Raw genomic sequence first — 21,538 nt, forward strand, 5'->3', positions numbered from 1 at the left:
TCAAAAAAGACTAACTATTTAGAAGCGATCATAATCGCGCGTCATGTGACAGCTTCTCCTCAGAAGGGAGAGTTAGAAAAAAAAGATGGCGAGCGCAAGCGAGTTGGTCCCTAAAAAGATGCAACTGCTGCAATTTGGCAGCATTTCGGGTTCCGACTTGGGATGGGCATTTCAAGCAAAAATACTATTCGATATTCACTGGGAACTATTCGACCATTCAGCGAAGATCAACCCCCCGCCTGCACGGACGGTGCGAACTAGGCTAGCCATATTGACGTTAGCTAGCCAGGCTAACTAGCAAGCTAGGCGGACATTAGCATAGAGCTAGCAAGCTAAGCCAGCTACCTAGTCTGGCTAAATAGCCCCGAACCGGTCCTTCTCTCGTTTTACGTGCCCATCTCAGAATCAATCACCCACTAACCGCTGCGAGGATGAACATCCCGTCCAGTTCAAAGCCCCCCGCTGCTGCTGCTGCCCAAGCAGGACCATCCACTGTAAATATGTTGTAAATATGTAACGTTTGCTATTCCGTTTCTGATGTTGTTCAGAGAATAAAACTGGAACATGTATCACATTTTTGTCGTTGTGTGAAAATCACAGTTGAAGTGCACTGCAGCCACCTTGTGGCGGGAAACGGTATAGCAGCGACTACATAAATTCATCATTTGGAATTGGCGGCTCCCTCCAAGCCCTACAAAGTGATTTTTAATCAGACGGTAATACCGTATACCACGGGAAAATTTGGGGAAGGTTTAACAGTGTCAAAAATTGGATACCGCCCAACCCTAGTATGGACTATTATTCTGTATATTAACAGTCTACAGCGGAGTTAGTAACACCATTGGTCGGCCGTGGCTCGTGGCACACGAATACACGGTCCAGCCATATACTAGGATTTGACCTAGTCTTGTTTTCCACCTGTCCGCCTGCTTTTATCAAGAGACTGTAAGAAGGTCATCCTCTGTCTCTCTGTCTCTCTCTCTCTGCTTGCCTCTCTCTCTCTCTCTCTCTCTCTCTCTCTCTCTCTCTCTCTCTCTCTCTCTCTCTCTCTCTCTGTCTCTCTCTCTCTCTCAGTCCTGGAGGGGGGGGAGAAGGGCAGTCTTCCGGTCGTGGCGACGGTCTTCGACAAACTGAACCAAGTTTACAAGGAATACCTGGAGGCGGAGCAGACGTACACGCTGGTGAGTGCCGGCACCTCAGATAAATTAATGGATGAGTAAATAAATGAACAAATATATACATATAAATTGCAAAGCAGTAGGGTAAAAGCAGAGATAAGCTTTTGAGCTTTTTTTTGTAGTTTTGTTTTCCTTCTTTTCCAAGTAAATGAGAATGAATGAAAGTGATGACAGTAAATAAAAGGAAATAATTTCAGTGCCTTAATAGATAATAATAGCAGTAGTAAGCATTAGGGCTGCATGATATTGACAAATAATCATATTGCGATTATTTGTGATTGCTAAATATTCATATCGCGATAGTAATTGCTATACATTATACAGGCACAGATTTTTCAATATTTTATATTATGTGTATGTATATGTATAATATGGATCGTGTGGATTTAGTTGGCGACCGTGCGTTTAGACCATCCGACTCCTTTATCATCACAGAGGAGAGGGGAGTCCTGCTTTACACCATGTGGACCTTTAAGCGTCTTGGTTTGGGAGCAAAGTAACTGCAGAACTGTTCTCTATTCATGAAGTTTGTTATTTACAGAGAATAATACGTTTACTCCAAGTCTAACTTTAAAAAGCCAATAAGTCAGATTTTGACTATGACTATAATATATGTGATAGGGTTATTGATGCATGCAAATGTCTGGCTTTCAAAACTCACTTTCCCACCCACTGAGATTTTAAGATAGCACTTTACTCAGAGTAGCACGTCAATAAAAACAAGTATTTGTCACTTTTAATGCTGCTTTATTGCATGGATATGAATTCTCATTACAGTTTCTACATATTTCTTTGCAACAGAGTAAGGCCTACTTTAAGCATAGTGATTTAATGTGATGTATTACATTTTATTGTCACATATTCTGTGTATCATTTTCCTTTCAGTTTGTCTGAAGGATGTTTTATTTTTCAGCGTTTTACTGCAAATTAAATTTTGGCATTAAAATGTCAAAATCAAACCATACCTCCATGAGAATTTATGGAAAGACATTTTTAATTGTTTCCAATATAGAAATGCAAGTTAATGTGCTAGCGCCCGCACACACACAGCGATTTACATTTACATTTTATGAATTTAGCCAAAACTTTCACTCAGGACAAGGGCTACAGGTGGAGGATAAGGGCTACAGGTGGAGGATAAGGACTACAGGTGGAGGATAAGGGCTACAGGTGGAGGATAAGGACTACAGGTGGAGGATAAGGGCTACAGGTGGAGGATAAGGACTACAGGTAGAGGATAAGGGCTACAGGTGGAGGATAAGGGCCACAGGTAGAGGATAAGGGCCACAGGTAGAGGATAAGGGCCACAGGTAGAGGATAAGGGCCACAGGTAGAGGATAAGGGCTCTACAGGTGGAGGATAAGGGTCACAGGTAGAGGATAAGGGCTACAGGTGGAGGATAAGGGCCACAGGTAGAGGATAAGGGCTACAGGTGGAGGATAAGGGCTACAGGTAGAGGATAAGGACTACAGGTAGAGGATAAGGGCCACAGGTGGAGGATAAGGACACAGGTGGAGGATAAGGGTCACAGGTAGAGGATAAGGGCTACAGGTAGAGGATAAGGACTACAGGTGGAGGATAAGGGCTACAGGTGGAGGATAAGGGCTACAGGTGGAGGATAAGGGTCACAGGTAGAGGATAAGGGCTACAGGTAGAGGATAAGGGCTACAGGTGGAGGATAAGGGCTACAGGTGGAGGATAAGGGCTACAGGTGGAGGATAAGGGTCACAGGTAGAGGATAAGGACCACAGGTGGAGGATAAGGACTACAGGTGGAGGATAAGGGCTACAGGTGGAGGATAAGGGTCACAGGTAGAGGATAAGGGCTACAGGTAGAGGATAAGGGCTACAGGTGGAGGATAAGGGTCACAGGTAGAGGATAAGGGCTACAGGTAGAGGATAAGGGCTCTACAGGTAGAGGATAAGGGCTACAGGTGGAGGATAAGGGCTACAGGTGGAGGATAAGGGCTACAGGTGGAGGATAAGGGCTACAGGTGGAGGATAAGGGTCACAGGTAGAGGATAAGGGCTCTACAGGTAGAGGATAAGGGCTACAGGTGGAGGATAAGGACCACAGGTGGAGGATAAGGACTACAGGTGGAGGATAAGGGCTACAGGTGGAGGATAAGGGCTACAGGTAGAGGATAAGGGCTCTACAGGTAGAGGATAAGGGCTACAGGTGGAGGATAAGGACCACAGGTGGAGGATAAGGACTACAGGTGGAGGATAAGGGCTACAGGTAGAGGAAAAGGGCTACAGGTGGAGGATAAGGACTACAGGTAGAGGATAAGGACTACAGGTAGAGGATAAGGGCTCTACAGGTGGAGGATAAGGGCCACAGGTGGAGGATAAGGGCCACAGGTAGAGGATAAGGGCCACAGGTGGAGGACAAGGGCTACAGGTGGAGGATAAGGACTACAGGTGGAGGATAAGGGCTACAGGTGGAGGATAAGGACTACAGGTGGAGGATAAGGGTGAGCTTAGATGAAAAGTGAAAATTTACAAAGTGAAGAGCAGGAAGCCGCTGAAGGTGGAGAAGTTGCCTGGCTCGTCGTAGATCATCTGCCCTGCGGGGAGGTTCATGTAGACCGTGTCGCCCGGCTGCAGCTCCAGGACCAGAGCGTTGGAGATGTAGGTGTGGGTGTCCTCGTTGTCGGTGGGGCGCTCTGCGTTCCACATCAGATACGTGTCGTTCCTGTAGAGCTTCACCCCCGTCCATTTGGTGGTGTAGAAGCCGAAGGCGGTGAATCTGAAGTAGTAGACTCCTCCCACCGGCGCTGTGAAGACGCCTGCAGCAGAAATAATCCAAAATAAAAGTCTCCATGAACTGAACTCCCATTCCTGTTCCTGCCAGGAGAACAGTGTATCTTAAAAGCAATATTCCACTTAGTTTCAACATGGGGGTTATTATGAAAACCAGAATATAATCTACTCACCGAGATCAGATGCAGCTGGACCAGTTTGTAGTGTTCAGATTTTTTCTTCCCATTCATTTGAATGGAAACTGACATTGAACACGTTGGAGAACAGATCCAGCATCAGATCCTGCTGCTGTGATTTCCAGCTGACTGTTGGTCCAAAGCTTCAGAACAGAATCTCACCAAACAGCTTTTTTATTGATAGAAGAGAACACAGCGGAGGGATACCATTTAGGAGAGATAGTTCCTGTTTGGGAGACCGGATCTACTTTTATTTTTAAATACTAATTTTAGTGTAAACCAAGAATAGAAACGCAAAACGACAATGCACCCAGGATGCTTTGTTGTCTTACAGCAGGATCTATCATTGAATCTGTTGACCGACGTGTTCAATGTTTCCATTCAAATGAATGGGAAGTAAAAATCTGAACACTACAAATGATAAAACTATGGGGAATATTGCTTTAATGGTGACATCATGCTGCACCAGGAGGCGTAAATAAAACTCCAACCAATAATGATGCTCGCCTACAAAGCAGCAACCAAAACGGCTCCGGCCGACCTGAACTCCCTCATTCAGGTCTGCGCTCCCTCCGGCCCACTACGCTCTGCCAAGGTACAGCAGGTACAGCAGGTACAGCAGGTACAGCAGGTATAGCAGGTATAGCAGGTACAGCCAGTATAGCATTTTCCAGACGTTTTCTCAAAATGCATTCAGCATTCTCCTGGTACAGTGTTGCCTGGTATATTGCCCAGATAATTACAGTTATGAGCAAATGCCAACTCTGCCGTTGCTCCATGTTGCAGAGCAATGTGCACTAGTCCAGAACACAGGACCTTCTTCCTGTATTTACTTTCTTGCTCCCGCCCCAGACACATCTGACCAATAAGCGGAGTGAACGTTCTCACCTGGTTTGCAGTGATGCATTTTGGTTCGCTTGGATTTTTCTCCCATGTGAAAAGAAACCGAACCAAAGGGAAAACGCTCCAAGTTTACAAACTCATCAACTGATTCAGACCAGAGCAAACGATCTATAGGTGTGAAAACGCCCTAAGTCTCTAGCCAGACTCTTCTTCTGTGGTTCCTCGGTGGTGGAACGAGTTACTAAACTCCATTCGATCCGCAGAGTCCCTCTCGATCTTTAAGAAAAGGCTAAAGACCCAGCTCTTTAGTGAACACCTTCTCACCTGATAGACTGTGTAATAAATAAAAATGAATTCTCTGCCTCTATGCTCTGCCTCGTAGCTCCTCTGTCCTGTTGGACCAGATCTTAGCTTTATGGCTCTTACTCTCGTTGTTCTCTCCTGACTAGATCCTTCCTTGTGTTGTATGAAAATCTCATGTGTACGTCAGTTTGGATAAAAGCGTCTGCCAAATGGGAAATTGTAATTGTATATTAATTTAAAAAAAAAAAGAAATTCTTTCTCTGTCAAAAGCCAAACACTGGTAAACTTAGTCTGTGCCTGTTTACTTTGTCTACTCTCCCATATTGTAAAATTTGAGTTGGCTTGTAAAATAGTCAAAGTACATAGGAAGTTTTAGAATTTACCAGACACTGCGTCCTTTAGACAAAAAGGTTAGGTGTGTGTGTGTGGGTGTGTGTGTGGGTGTGTGTGTGTGTGTGTGTGTGTGTGTGTGTTGGGTCACTACCTGTAGAGGGGTTGTAGGCCTGTCCAGTGTTGGTGAAGACTTTACTGTAGATCAGCGTTATTTCTTCTTCGAAGCTTCCCACTAACCCGCCATCAGTCAGAGCGGTGGAGAACGCCACCTTCCAGATTTCTGTGTGTGTGTGTGTGTGTGTGTGTGTGTGTGTGTGTGTGTGTGGCAGGAAAACACGCAATTAGAAATGAAACAGTCGTCTTTGAGATCTTTGCGTACAAAATAGTATTGTTTTTTTGAGGACAGAATCATTTGTATTTTTGAAATACTGACTGATGAATTTTAGGTCAAATTTAAACCGTTTTTGAAAGGAAATCATGTATCTAATTCTGAGTTGTTGTTTCACCAGCCACATGCAGTTTGGTTCCAAAAATTAGATCTCAATCATTTGAAAAACGTGACATCTGCTCTTACAAAATCACTGATAGCACAAAATGAAAACAAATTCTGATCCTTTTTAAAGATTAGCAGGTGACTTTAGTGCTTGGCTGATAAAATGATAGCACTTTTACTAACTCGATCTACTGTATTTAAGCGAGGATTATGATTAACTTCAGGTAATGATTTTGGTAACACTTTACAATAAGGGTCACTAAGTTAAGTTAACTAACCCTTAATTAACAGTTAACTAATGTGTAATTTACTAATGGTGTTCATGTTAACTAAGGTATTCATTTATGCATTATTTAATAGTTTATAAAGATGACTATTAAATAATGTATCAATTAATACCTTAGTTAACATGAACACCATTAGTAAATGATTACCAGACACATTAGTTAACTGTTAATAGTAGTAATAGTAGTATCAATAACACCTTAATCACACTATGACGTCCTATCAGAGTCAAAACAACATGACAGAAAACAACATGACAGAAAACAACATGACAGAAAACAACATGACAGAAAACAACATGACAGAAAACATGACAGAAAACAACATGACAGAAAACAACATGACAGAAAACAACATGACAGAAAACAACATGACAGAAAACAACATGACAGAAAACATGACAGAAAACAACATGGCAGAAAACAACATGACAGAAAACAACATGACAGAAAACAACATGACAGAAAACAACATGACAGAAAACAACATGACAGAAAACATGACAGAAAACAACATGACAGAAAACAACATGACAGAAAACATGACAGAAAACAACATGACAGAAAACAACATGACAGAAAACATGACAGAAAACAACATGACAGAAAACAACATGACAGAAAACAACATGACAGAAAACAACATGACAGAAAACAACATGACAGAAAACATGACAGAAAACAACATGACAGAAAACAACATGACAGAAAACAACATGACAGAAAACAACATGACAGAAAACAACATGACAGAAAACAACATGACAGAAAACAACATGACAGAAAGGGTTTCAGGTTAAATTCTGGAGGGAAACTCAGACACAGGAGGTGATGTGGGCGTGTCTTCAGTCATTAATGGGACTCTGCTCTGTAGCATGTAAACGGGAATATAAATGGAATATTCTATAAGCAGCTCATGTAAACACCTTAATCGAAATATTGTCTTATTTAGAATAAGGTCAATAGTCGGATTATTGCAGTCCATGTAAACGTAGTCGGTGTCTTTGTAAGATTTGGAAGATGAAGCTCCCTCATGAAGTCTCATATATTTTCAAACGAGCAACAGAAAACCTCTTGACCTGGTTTTTGTGTCTGCAGCTCCTCCACCTCCCTCTCGGTGTGGGTCACTCTGTGTCCGAGGGACGACACCGCAGAGTCCTGAGCTGGAAGCACAGAGACGAATCACACCAAAGCTTTTATGGATTTGGTTTTTTTTTTGTTGTTGTTGGTGTCTTCCAGTGTGGCTGAAAAACATCCTCAAATTAAAGCGGACAGTCAGCACTTTAACTTTAAGTCAAGTCAACATTTACTGTATATACAGAGTTCCTACACAGGTCTGGGAAAAGAATTGGGTATTTTCCAGGTCTTAACGTTTGGGAATCGCACAATTATGGAAAAATATTGTTATAATGTCCCGATGTACATGCAGCTACACGTTTTCTTTTGTTTAAACGTTCGTCATCTCTAATATCTCTTGTTTTTGTCACTGAAGAATAATCTTCATCATCCATGATGTGGCAGTTAGTAGAGACAAGACGACAATCTCTGTAAACTGTACAGAAAACCAAAATCTTCACATCAAATCAAGGAAATAAGGTCTGGAAAAAGTCTGGAGTTTTGAAATTGAAACTCTGCAGGAAGCCTGTGTGTTAGCGCTTTAAAGATCATAGTGCTTTACAACATGAGGGATTAAAAAACACGGCAGGGAACATCAGCAGCAAAAAGAACAGTGTGGTCGACTGTACCGAAACTAAAAGAATTAAAATAGATCCATCTGTGGTGTCAGAAATTAACTTTCTGCCTCAACTGACAAGGGCTGATAAACTTAAAAAAAAGGGTTTGATAAAAAGGGTTAAATAAATAAAAAAAACACCTGCCAAGAATATTTTTTATCGGCCAAGATAATCAATATGCTTTTTTCACAGAAATATGTCACCCTACCTGTTCTTAATGTTATTTTTTGTGTCGAATCTGCTCGGTTCCTACTGGTAGCCAATAAAGAAGCCTTAGATTACTTAATGCTCCTTTTTAAAGATTCACATTTCTGAGTGTGGATTTTATGCAAACTAATGATAGTAAATATTAGGGCTGCAGCTAAAGATTATTTTCATTATTGGTCAATCTAACTATTATTTTTTCAATTAATCGATTAATCATGTTTAGTAGAAAATGTCAAAAATAATGACAAATGCCCATCACAAGATCCCAGAGTCTAAAGTGATTCTTAAAATTTCTTCCTCAGTCTGACCAGCAGACAAAAAAACCCAAAGTATTTATTTTATAATGATATGAAACAGAGAAAAGCAGCAAATCTTAACAGTTGTGAAGCTGTAACCAGCAAATGTTTGGTATTTTTTACTTGATAAATGACTAAAACTATTAATCGATTATCAAAATTATAATCGATTAATTTTCTGTCGATCGACTGATTGATTAATCGCCGAATTGTTTCAGCACTAGTAAATATGACACGAAACACAACAAAATAATATACCGTTTTTGGGATAAACTCTTTTATAATACAGTTTCTGCAGCCAGGTACCGCAGTAGTTTTTCTGTAGCGGTTCTCCACACATTATTAGGTGTAAGTAAATACTAGCTGTGTGTGTGTGTGTGGGGGGGGGGGGGTCCCACCTGCGTTCTCCCTCTCCAGATCCTCCAGCTTCTTCTTCTGCAGCTGCAGCTCGGTGTTGGAGGCGCTCAGCTCCGCTCTGAGAGCCGCTGCCTCCTCCTCTCCCTCCGTCACTCTGTGGTCCAGCACTGAACACAGCAACAGGCACGAGGTCGGCTTCAACAAACACTGACTGGACTTCAGAACAGACAGAACAGGGTTTTCTGGAGAAATGTGTTTTGTAGCAGGCATGAAATAGTTGTTACTGGGACACTTTATGACAGTCAAATGTCTTGTTCCAAATAGTAGAATTACTCAAATCCTATACTTAAGTAAAAGTAGCAATACCATAATGGAAAAAATACTTCATCAAAAGTAAAAGTTATGCATTCAAAAGTTTACTTCAGTAAAAGTATAGAAGTATTATCAATAAAATGAACTGAAGTATCAAAGTAAAAGTCTTCATTCTGTCAGAGAGTTAAATTATTGAAGCATGAACCTGTCAGAAGTATTTTAATGTTGTCGGTCTAACTGCTCCATAAACTGTCTGGGAGTTTAAACTCTAACAATGCAACATATTTTATGAGCTTATCGTATGTTTTGTGTGTAAAACCTTATTCTGCAAAGTAACTAGTAACTCCAGCCGGCAGATAAATGTAGAGGAGGAAGAAGAAGAAGATTTCCCTCTGAGATGTAGAGGAGGAAAGGTAGAAAGTCTCACAAAGTGGAAATACTCAAGTAAAGTGCCAGAACCTCAAAACTGTACTGAAGTACAGTACTTGAGTAAATGTACTTAGTTACTTTCCACCTCTGATGACAAGTAACACACAGACATACGATACAGTAATAAGAAAAAAAAAATGTAAAATGTGCAGCAATAGCAGAGTTTCTAGACGGTATTTGCCCTTAAAGGCATAGCCAACTAAAATACACAAGTTCTCATTAAAATGTTTTTTTAGTCACTTGGTGTAAAATACAACATGAAACTGAGAATCTGAAGTCGTTTCTCCACAGAGAAAAGCCGATCGGTTGATTTCTCCTTTCTGCTGCGGATTAAAAACGACTTTCACACGTCAGAGTGGGAAATCCAATCATAAGTCGACCTCAACACGCTGCTCTCTCCCCAGTCTGCTGCTCTCTCCCCAATCTGCAGTGAAGCTCTCTCCCCAGTCTGCTGCTGTCTCTCTCCCCAGTCTGCCGCTCTCTCTCTCCCCAGTCTGCCGCTCTCTCCCCAATCTGCAGTGAAGCTCTCTCCCCAGTCTGCTGCTCTCTCCCCAGTCTGCAGTGAAGCTCTCTCCCCAGTCTGCCGCTCTCTCTCTCTCCCCAGTCTGCTGCTCTCTCCCCAGTCTGCAGTGAAGCTCTCTCCCCAGTCTGCCGCTCTCTCTCTCCCCAGTCTGCTGCTCTCTCCCCAGTCTGCAGTGAAGCTCTCTCCCCAGTCTGCCGCTCTCTCTCTCCCCAGTCTGCTGCTCTCTCCCCAATCTGCCGCTCTCTCTCTCCCCAGTCTGCTGCTCTCTCCCCAGTCTGCCGCTCTCTCCCCAGTCTGCTGCTCTCTCCCCAGTCAGTGAAGCTCTCTCCCCAGTCAGTGAAGCTCTCTCCCCAGTCTGCCACTCTCTCTCTCCCCAGTCTGCTGCTCTCTCCCCAGTCTGCCGCTCTCTCCCCAGTCAGTGAAGCTCTCTCCCCAGTCAGTGAAGCTCTCTCCCCACTCTGCCACTCTCTCTCTCCCCAGTCTGCTGCTCTCTCCCCAGTCTGCCGCTCTCTCCCCAGTCTGCCGCTCTCTCTCTCCCCAGTCTGCTGCTCTCTCCCCAGTCTGCCGCTCTCTCCCCAGTCTGCTGCTCTCTCCCCAGTCTGCCGCTCTCTCCCCAGTCTGCCGCTCTCTCCCCAGTCTGCCGCTCTCTCCCCAGTCTGCCGCTCTCTCCCCAGTCTGCCGCTCTCTCTCTCCCCAGTCAGTGAAGCTCTCTCCAGGTGTGTTTGGAACCGCAACGGCTAATCTGTGCTGACAAAAATGATTTTTGCTGGCAGATCTTTTTGCTACAACTAGATTAAGCTGGCAGTGGTGTGATTTGTGTAAAAGGTTTGGAATTTATCAAGTTTTACACCAGTAAGTTTTGGGAATAAACCTCAAAATAATAATAATAACAACTATATTTGTATAGCACTTTTCTAAATGTTTACAAAGTGCTTTACATACAATATATAAAATCCAAAGAGACAGTGCTGTAAAAGTACCACAATTAAATAAATAAATAAATACAAGAGATAAACAGATACAACTAGAAAACAGATGGAACTTTGCATAAAAGTGTGTTGAACCACATGAGAGACCCGACAGTACAAGTCATGAAATGAGAAACACGATTAAAAAAATAAAATGGCGATACGTAGGACTAGGGCTGTCGCAATAACCGCAATATTGCAATATTGCAATATTGCAATATAGACAAGCAAACCGCCACAACCAACTATGTTTACGTTTTTTCTTTTTTTCATGATTTAGCGACTTTTCAGAACCCCCTGGCGACTTTATTTCTGAAAAGCGACTAGCGACAAATCTGGAGACTTTTTCTGACCACGTTCCCCATGGTCATGTTAAAGTGTTGAATCCCAAAGCATTTGCCAATAAATTGATACGTCCAGAGAGGTCTGATGATCTCAGCTCTTCCCACACACAGCGTAGCCCCCCTCCCTCTGCTGCGAGCGGAGACTGTAGGTTATATATTGATATTGAGATATATAGATATTGATATTGCAAATTAGCATATGACGTATCGCATACGCCGCATACCGCGCTGTTGAGCCACCCTAAATCACCACAGGGGAACTTCCTTCACCATGACAGCCCTGTGTAGTACACTACTGTTCAAAAGCTTGGAACCAGTGAGAAACCCCTGAAATGTCCCTGAAAAAAACCAACAGCTCCATCCACAAAAGGCAGCACCAAACCGATAAAAAAGCACAGACAAACCACCAAATCCACCAAATCCACTCCAAACACCCGTCCCGCTCTCCGCTGCTGGCTGTCGGGTTACGGGACAAACGGAAACGCCAACACCCCCCCCTCTCCCCCTCCCTCCCCCTCCAAGTACCTGCGTTCTCCCTCTCCACCCTCTCCACCTTGGCTCCCATCAGGTGAACGATCTCCCTCAGCACCTGCAGCTCCAGCCAGACGTCGGGCTCGGTGGTGGTGTTGGCGGCGACCTGCCCTCCCTCCCCCTCCCCCTCCCCCTCCCCCGCCCCCCTCCCCTCCTCCCCCCCGCCCGGCGCCCCGGCCCTCCCCCCCCCCGGCCCGGGCCCACAGCACAGCAGCAGCAGCAGAACCACAGCGGCCCTCATCCTCAGCTCCGTCAGTCTCTTGAGGCTCGGCTCCGCCCTCCTTAAATACCCGCCGCTCCCTCCCTCCCTCCCCTCCTGGCTCCGCCCCCCTCTCCCCCACCTGGCTCCGCCCCCCCTGAGAACACAGCATCTGCCCCGTCCCACTGCTGGAAAGTCCGAACTGAAGCCAAGTGTTTCCGATTAAGCAGCTTCTGGAGTTGAAGGCCGTCTCTTATCTCTCTTTAACCTTCCAAACAAGCTGCCGAAAAATTAAAGCTCCTGTATCAATCTATCAGCTATACAGAATGCAGGCCGCTGTATGTGTGTGTGTGTTTGTGTGAACCAGTATTTCAGATGTGTGTGTGTGCGTGTGTGTGTGTGTGTTCAGGCGATGGAGTCGGGTCCGAGTCGAGGCAGCGCCGCCCAGAAGCGTCCGGTCAGAACCCAGGCTGTCATCGACCAATCAGACATGTACACACACGTCCTGTCTGCTTTCACCGAGAGGAAGGTAGACACACACACACACACACACACACACACACACACTCACACACACCATCATCTTTCACAGACAGATGCAGACACAAACTAGTCTGAATCTAGTAGAACGTAGAAGAAGCACAATAACAAGAAAGGTAAATGCTTCAAAATAACAAGACCATAACTCTGTGTGTGTGTGTGTGTGTGTGTGTGTGTGTGTGTGTGTGTGTGTGTGTGTGTGTGTGGTCTGCAGGGTGTTTCCCATAAGTTCATCATTGCGGTGCTGATGGAGTACATCCGCTCTCTGAACCAGTTCCAGATCACTGTACAGGTACCATGTTTCCTCTGTTTTCTCTTTTTAACTAGGTGTGTAATGTGTTAGCTCATCTTATTTTTCTTATTTGTATTATTTTATATTGTGTCTTACTTTATTCTTTTGTTTTACATCTTACTGTTCTGTGTATCGGTCTCTTATTGATGCGTTTCCTGTCCATTTCCTGTCTTATCTGCTGCACTGGAAAGCACTTTGAAATGCATCCATTTGTACGAAAAGTGCTCTTATCAATACAGTTTTGATTGATTTTGATTGATTGATATTCTGATGGATTATAATAGATTCAGTGTGAGTTCCCAGCTTGGAGGAAATCTTTTTGGTTCCACATCCAGTTAGGGCTGCAGAGTTTTGTTTAGTCATCTGTCACATTTTTAGATTCCATCACTAATAAACAGCATGATCAGCATATCAGTTATATTGAAACCTCATCTTGCTTCATGTCAGCTCATTCAGGATTTTTGTATTTCTCCATATCAATGCTGAGAATAGTGTATTTATTTAATTGGACCATTGTTTAGGAAATTGAAAGATCTATAAAATGTCAAAAATAATGACAAATGCCTTAAAAAAATGAGAAGAAACAGAGAAAAGTAGCAAATCTTAGCATTTGTGAAGCTGCAGTCAGCAAGTGTTTGGTATTTTTTTTACTTAATAAATCACTAAAACGATTAGCCGATTATCAAAATTCTAATCGATTAATTTTCTGTCGATCGATTAATCGTTTCAGCACCAGTTGCTCACTCAGAAGCCCCGCCCAGATTTTCACAGCCGGTCCAGGATCAAACCTGTGATCTTCTGCTCCTGTAATCCTTTAACCTGCTGCTCTGACCTGGGGCCAGTTGCATAAAGATAGACCCGGTCTTAGACTTAAATATGACCTTAAGTCAAACTCTAATGTGTTTCTGTCTCGTTCTCTTTCCAAAAAACAGAGATTTGCCGTCTTTTATGAAACAGCTTCAGTATTTAAACTTCCCACTCTGACAGTTAGGCCGACTTGTTGCCATGACGACAAAGTTCTTAACTCAAGATTAGCCGGGGGGAAGGTGGCTAACTTTCCTGCCTCAAAATAAGTCAGTCGTAATATTTAAGTAACAGACGGTCTTAATTAGACTAGTCCAACCTGAGAATCTAAGACCAGTCTAAGGCTCAGACTAGTCTTAAACTGGCTTTATGCAGCTGACCCCTGACCTCCGCTCTGCACCACATGACGGGCCGTCCTGTGATCTGATCTTGTTTGCAGCCCAAACATGTTTGTGTTTGTGCTGAGTTGACTCGTTCTGTCCCGCAGCACTACCTGTATGAGCTGGTCATCAAGACGCTGGTGCAACACAACCTGTTCTACATGCTGCACCAGTTCCTGCAGTACCACGTCCTCAGCGACTCCAAACCACTGGTGAGGTCACACTAGTCTGAATCGAGTCCTGAACGAGTCTGAAACCAGTCTGAATCGAGTCCTGAACTAGCCTGAAACCGGTCTGAACTAGTCTGAAACCAGTCTGAATCGAGTCCTGAACTAGTCTGAAACCAGTCTGAATTAGTCTGAAACCAGTCTGAATCGAGTCCTGAATTAATCTGAAACCGGTCTGAATCGAGTCCTGAACTAGTCTGAAACCAGTCTGAATGGAGTCCTGAACTAATCTGAAACCGGTCTGAATTAAGTCCTGAACTAGTCTGAAACCGGTCCAAATTGAGTCCTGAACTAGTCTGAAACCGGTCTGGATCGAGTCCTGAACTAGTCTAAAACCAGTTTGAATCGAATCCTGAACTAGTCTGAAACTAGTCCTAAACTATTGGGGAATTCATGCCTTTACTTCCTCATACTAAAGTGACTGGCAAGGAATATCCCTAGTATTACTATTTTAATATGAACTAAACTAGTCTGAAACTAGTCCAAAGCTAGTCTGAATTTAGTCCAACACTAGTCTTTATCTAGTCCTAAACCAGTCTGAAATTAGTCTGAAACTACCCAGAAACTAGTCCAAAACTTTTCCTAAACTAGTCCAAAATTAGTCTGAATGTAGTCCAGAATTACTCTGAAACGTCTCCTAAACTAGTCCAAAAATATTCCTGAAACTATTCCTACACTAGTCCAAAATTAGTCCTAGTCTCAAACCAGTCCTCAACTAGTGCAGCACTTGTCTGAAACTAGTACAAAACTATTATGAAATATCACCTAAACTGCTGCTATAAACTAGTTCCAGACCAGAATCTAAATCCAAAACCAGTCCGACATCAGTTCAAAAGTTGTCAGAAACTAGTCCTAAACTCATTTAGACTAGATTTACCTAAACATTTAGCTGTCAGTATTTAATAAGTATTTTTCTTTTTCTTTGAAATAAACCATATTTTTTAATAGATGCTTCCTATGCTTACCATTATATCGTGCCTCAGTCCAGCTCAGCTCAGTTGAATTCACTTCTGTTTCCAAACCCAAGCCTTCCTCTCACAGGGGAAATGTGGTTTGTGTGTTTGGGTTTTTCTTCTTTCAGTTCAGTTAGTGTCTTTGTTTTTTTTTGGTCTCAGGCCTGTTTGCTTCTGTCTCTGGAGAGCACCTACCCCCCCGCACACCAGCTGTCTCTGGACATGTTGAAGGTAAGAGACACACACACACACACACAGACACACACACACACACACACACACACACCAAACTGATATTAATACTGCTGTTTTGATAACAGTTAGTGTATGTATGCATCTGTGTGCATGTGTTTTTATGTTTGTGTCTTTCTGTATATGTGTGAACGTGTGTGTTTGTGCACCTGTGTGTGTGTGTGTGTGTGTGTGTGTGTGTGTGTTTTTCAGCGCCTGTCCACGGCCAACGATGAGATTGTGGAGGTTCTGTTGTCGAAGCAGCAGGTTCTGGGCGCGCTCAGATTCATCCGCAGCGTCGGTACGTCTCTGTAACACTCCTCCTCATCCTCACTGTTCACACCAAACACACCGCCGGGGGGGGGGGGTCATTGTTTGTTTGTTTGTTTGTTTGTTTGCGATTCCGCCTCTACTGCCTGTGAAGCTCATTATCTCAGTGTCTCAAATGATCTGGTGGCGTTAAAATGCAACCATATACAGTCTGAGTCCTGAACTAGTCTGAAATCAGTCTGAACTAGTCTGTAGTTTCATTGAGATATTTGAAAATGGAGGACAAAGTCTGTCGTGCCGATGATGTCACTGCCACTGTCCAATCACAGAGCAGCAGCAACACTGTGACTCTAGTTCTTTTTTTTTTTTTTACAAGTATCTGTAAACTGTTGTGCCTTTGCAAAACAAATCATGCTTCATCTCATTCAGAGCTGATGTCCCTCAGTGTGTTCAAGTTGTTAAAAATTTTACCAATTATTAAAAATCCCTGCATGGGAAAATCGAAAGGTGATTTCCTTTGAACACAACCAGCAGATCAGCTGACAGTTCCGGGCGTTTCCGTGACAAAACTCTTGAGAAATAAGTGAGAACTGGCACGAAAAAAAAAAAAGCCGGCTTTGCTTCTGCCCCTCTCTTCTTCGTCTTCTTTTTAATCTGCGTTGACGTCGTTGTTGCACAGGGCACAAGCCAATCAGAACACAGATACGGACAGATAAGGGCGGGTCTTCACTGCAACCAATAAAGTTTCTGGACACATTTCCCCTGCTGCGTTGAGCCTGCTGCTGTCAAAACTAAATGAAAGGTGATTGCAGGAAAAGGTTTGGAGAGCTAATTTTAGACTAGTTTAGGAAAAGTTTTGGACTAGTTTAGGAGTAGTTTCAGACTAATTTCAGACTGGTTTAGGACTAGATAAAGACTAGTGTTGGACTAAATTCAGACTAGCTTTGGACTAGTTTCAGACTAGTTTAGTTCATATTCAAATTATTTATACGAGGGATATTCCTTGCCAGTCACTTAAGTATGAGGAAGTAAAGGCATGAATTCCCCAATAGTTTAGGACTAGTTTCACACTAGTTCAGGACTCGATTCAGACAGTTTTCAGACTAGATCAGGACTCGATTCAGACCGGTTTCAGACTAGATCAGGACTCGATTCAGACCGGTTTCGGACTAGTTCAGGACTCGATTCGGACCGGTTTGAGAGTAGTTCAGGACTCGATTCAGACAGGTTTCAGACTAGTTCAGGACTCGATTCAGGACTTGATTCTGACTAGTTCAGGACTCGATTCAGACCGGTTTGAGACTAGTTCAGGACTTGATTCTGACTAGTTCAGGACTCGATTCAGACCGGTTTCAGAGTAGTTCAGGACTCAATTCAGACCAGTTTCAGACTAGTTCAGGACTCGATTCAGACCGGTTTCAGACTAGTTCAGGACTCAATTCAGACTAGTTCAGAAAAAAGTCCAGAAAATGTGATTAACATTCCGTATGTAAATTTGAAAATGTGATGTAGTGACATTCCTCATGCAGCTGAAAACCTGAAAATGTGCTGCAGTGAGGTTCACCACAGAACAGTGATGATGAGAAGTTAAGTGTCATGAGCCAACGAGCCGACCTCACCAGGTGGTCATGACAACGTGTCGGAGTTGTGAGGTCATAAGGTGTAAAGCAGGACTCCCCTCTCCTCTGTGATGATAAAGGCCAATCGGAACAGAGGGGTCGTTAATATTAATGAGCCTTAAAGACACGGCGACAGAAACGGCCTGTTCTTGGTAAGGCTCAGAGAGATGCTGGAAAATGAAACGTGGAGAAATGGATTGAGAGTGTTTTTGGTTCATGACACCACACACACAGCTTTGAATGGACAGAAAGACACAAAATAAAACTCTGGACAGTGGAGGAGATGGAGCTTTAACTGCTGTGTGTCACCAGGTGGTCATGACAACGTGTCGGCCAGGAAGTTCCTGGACGCGGCGCGGCAGACCGGAGACCACATGCTGTTCTACACCGTGTTCAGATCCTTCCAGCAGAGGAACCAACGACTGAGGGGCAGCCCCGGCTTCAACCCAGGTACACACACACACACACACACACACACACACACACACACACACACACAGGTAGAAACACACACACCTAAACACAAAGATAGACATGCTCACACACCTAGAGAGGCAGACGCACATAAAAATGTATACACACATACATACACACACACACACACACACACACATAAAGAGGTATACACACATATATACATACATACATACACATAGACAAACTCACACACTCACACACACAGATACACACACAATGTAGTGTCTAACCTTGCCTGTGTTATGTCTATTTTGTGTCAAAACCCACACACACACTTATTCCCATGTAGTGTAGTGTCTAACCAGCTCGTGTGTGTGTGTGTGTGTGTGTGTGTGTGTGTGTGTGTGTGTCACCAGGAGAGCACTGTGAGGAGCATGTGGTTCACTTCAAGCAGCTGTTTGGAGAGCAAGCTCTGATGAAACCTGCTACTGTCTGAACCAGCAGGTCCAACACACACACACACACACACACACACACACACACACACACACAGCATCTCACAGAGAAGATGCCGGCCTTTGGACTGGAGTGACTGGAGAGTTTCTCAGCTGGTGGTTCGGGACACACAGGAGGGCCATGAGACGATCTGACAGGTCCAACAGGTGTGACGGATAATAACGCGACCTGAAGTATCAGAGCTTTACGTGTTCACACTGTGAGCGACTCGGTCCAGGAGTCGCTCTGTTCTGACAGATCGTGGGCGGGGCCAGAGGCTCTGATTGGTTCTATGTAGCGGTCTGCAGCTACAATGATTTAAACCTGAAAGTCATGTATTTTAGCTGCTGCTGTGTTGTCCATACCTGGTGATGGGCGCCACAACTCCATGCAGACTCGCCACAAATGCGCATAAACAGCGTAAATTGGGGAAAATGGAAAAATCTGCTTCGTCAGTCCCTGCCTGTGCCAATGCTCAGTGCCCATGTGCAGTTTCAGATTGATTGGCCGACCCATCGAGGAGCAAAACGGATGCAGACAGACAGACAGACAGAAGGACAGAGTTTTCCTCATTTTATAGTAGGATGTCATTTCAAGTTAACATAGCTAGCTGGCAAGAGCTGATTACGTAGCATTAATTAGTAATAAACAGAAAAACCTCAAAATGTCTTCAGATCTCAGCATCGACTCAGCGATGGATCAGCTGTTCTCCAAGCTTCGTCTCTGAGTCGTTTCTTCCTGTCGTCTTTCAAAATAAAATTTGTAGCGAACTGAAGCTTTGAACGACTGGAATCGACTTCTCCTCCATGTTGAACTGTTGCTCATGAAACTAAATCGCATCAGAAAGGGAACGAGGAAGGAGAAATCTGGGTTGATGACGGTGACAAGTTCAGCTTGTTCAGCTGAGTTTCAGCTGAGTTTCCTGGTGGCTCAGCTCTGGAGGAGAGGAAGAGACTGATCCTGTTTCTTGTTGCTCACAGTCTGAACTGTCAGTAAAGTGTCACATCGTCTCACCACAAGGCGGACTAACCCTGGCTTTAGGCCAAACCTAGCCGGACTAGCCAGTTATGCTAGATTCCACAGCGTTTGCACCGTGAAGAAGTCTGGAACTGTCAAGATAATTGCAATCATGCACTGAATTCAAATCATTGGGAGTCTAAATATCATGTTTCTAATTCAATTACACAACCTTGGGTATCTTTATGAATGTACAGATGTATGTAACGCTCAAATATTGAATCTCAGTTTAATGAACCTTTAACACTTCACTTCTGACAACTGTTCTCCATCTGAAGGCTTCTGTATAATTATGTAACTCCGGGCCAACTGAGGGATTATCAGACAAAATCATCAAATATCCAATGGAAAAAAAGGTCTGGAAAAATTTAATGTTTTGAGTGGAAGACGATTCAACTCATAACTGTAGAGAATGTTATCATGTTGTGTCACTCCTGTGCCATAACATGATGCTAACATGATGCTAACATGATGTACCATAACATGATGTTAGCATGATGTACCATAACATGATGCTAACATGATGTACCATAACATGATGCTAACATGATGTACCATAACATGATGTTAGCATGATGTACCATAACATGATGTTCATGTTAGCTCGTCTGTGTTCTGTACATATGAGGTGAATGGCTCAGTGTGAGGTTGACAGTAAATATAATACTGTGTCATTTTGTATGATAAAAAATGAATTATTGTATAACTAACAGTCACCACTGCTAAACTAATCTATGTTTTTATTCAAATGCCACTGAACTGCATTAAATGACATGGAAATGTATGTTTTTAATACAGTGAATTGATAATTGAATATAAAATAAATGTGATGTCTATGAATGACATTTTGTACAGCTAACTCGAGAAAAGTGTTTTTTTTTTTTTTTATAGCAGTTTCTCTCTTGTACTTAAAGTCACTCACAGGCTTTTAGTCTTGAAGACCTGAACCCCAAAGCGGTCCATAAGTGAACCTCACATTCCACACTATGCTCCTGTTTTCTGAGACTGGATCCATCCCACACCCTGAAATCCATTTAGATTCCATTGAGATCTGTTATCAGCTTTTGTTGGCTAAAAAGGAATAACTACAATTCTGAATATTCAAAAGCACAGTTACAACCTGAATATGAGATCAGAGCAGCACAAGATATGAAATGTTAATCAGATATTGTCAGTGACACAGTTTATCTCAAGGGGTGAACTTAATTTTGCACACCCTATTTTTCATTTATTAAAATTTTGTAACTTCATAAAAATATATAACAATTTCTCATTACTTAAGTGCAATAGAAAACATTGTATTGGTCTCACACACAAAAAATCAAACAATTTAATTTTAAAATCATTTTGTAACAGCCCAACAAAATGTGATAAACAAACGTTTTCACGGCACTGTAGATATCAGTGACTAGACAACAAAACAAGGCTGCTTTACCCTCCACTGCACAGATTCAGGAAGCTGTGGAAGAGAGAGAAAGGAATTTGGACCAGCCGGTTTTTTCAGTTGTACTTCTGAACCAGGAAAATGAAAATAAACTAAAGTCTAATTAAGTTAAAGTTTTAATTTTTAGACATAGGTACAGTGAATACAATGACATTTATGGACTTTACCTTGCATAACGGATGCTATAGCTTTGTTGATATGAGGTAAAAAGGAATCCCCACCAAACCTTTTTCTGATTTTGGTCTGTCAAAATATTTGCCAGAATGGCACCAACTCAGCTAATCCGGAGTGACCGTCCCATAATGGAAAGGTCACAGGTTCGAGCCCCACAAACTCTGCCCCTGCTCACTCTGTCTGGGTGGGAGCATCAGCTAAATGCCGAACATATAAATGTTTTCACTCAGAAGTAACAGGTGGATTTTTTTTTCCAGAGGTTTCACTTTTACCTGGGTAATTTTTTGAGTAAAATATTTCACAGCTCTTTCCACCTCTGCTGTTGATACAACCTCACACACAGTCATCACCCGTCACACTTTGTGCTGTGTAGTTTGTTTGTTTTTTTACCATAGGCTTCAGTGG

At 43.0% G+C, this 21,538-nt stretch overlaps 1 protein-coding gene across 1 annotated transcript in view; it reads left to right on the forward strand.

The window, feature by feature from the left end:
• The window catches only part of LOC139640528 (regulator of MON1-CCZ1 complex-like), a gene marked incomplete at its 5' end in the record, with an annotated part of 25,246 nt that extends 4,881 nt beyond the window's left edge, over positions 1 to 20,365 (forward strand). Inside the window, 8 exons of the mRNA XM_071514702.1 lie at positions 1,075 to 1,181; positions 12,680 to 12,799; positions 13,025 to 13,102; positions 14,394 to 14,498; positions 15,629 to 15,697; positions 15,911 to 15,998; positions 17,899 to 18,036; positions 18,420 to 20,365. Coding sequence (XP_071370803.1) covers positions 1,075 to 1,181; positions 12,680 to 12,799; positions 13,025 to 13,102; positions 14,394 to 14,498; positions 15,629 to 15,697; positions 15,911 to 15,998; positions 17,899 to 18,036; positions 18,420 to 18,499 — 785 coding nt within the window. The remainder of the gene's footprint in view (positions 1 to 1,074; positions 1,182 to 12,679; positions 12,800 to 13,024; positions 13,103 to 14,393; positions 14,499 to 15,628; positions 15,698 to 15,910; positions 15,999 to 17,898; positions 18,037 to 18,419) is intronic.
• Between the last annotated feature and the right edge of the window lie 1,173 nt (positions 20,366 to 21,538).

The sequence above is a fragment of the Centroberyx affinis genome, unplaced genomic scaffold (genome assembly GCF_046629955.1).
Source record: "Centroberyx affinis isolate AG114_WGS23_722 - 3 ecotype Tasmania unplaced genomic scaffold, CSIRO-AGI_Caff_v1 ptg000288l_1, whole genome shotgun sequence".
Lineage (NCBI taxonomy): Eukaryota > Metazoa > Chordata > Actinopteri > Beryciformes > Berycidae > Centroberyx > Centroberyx affinis.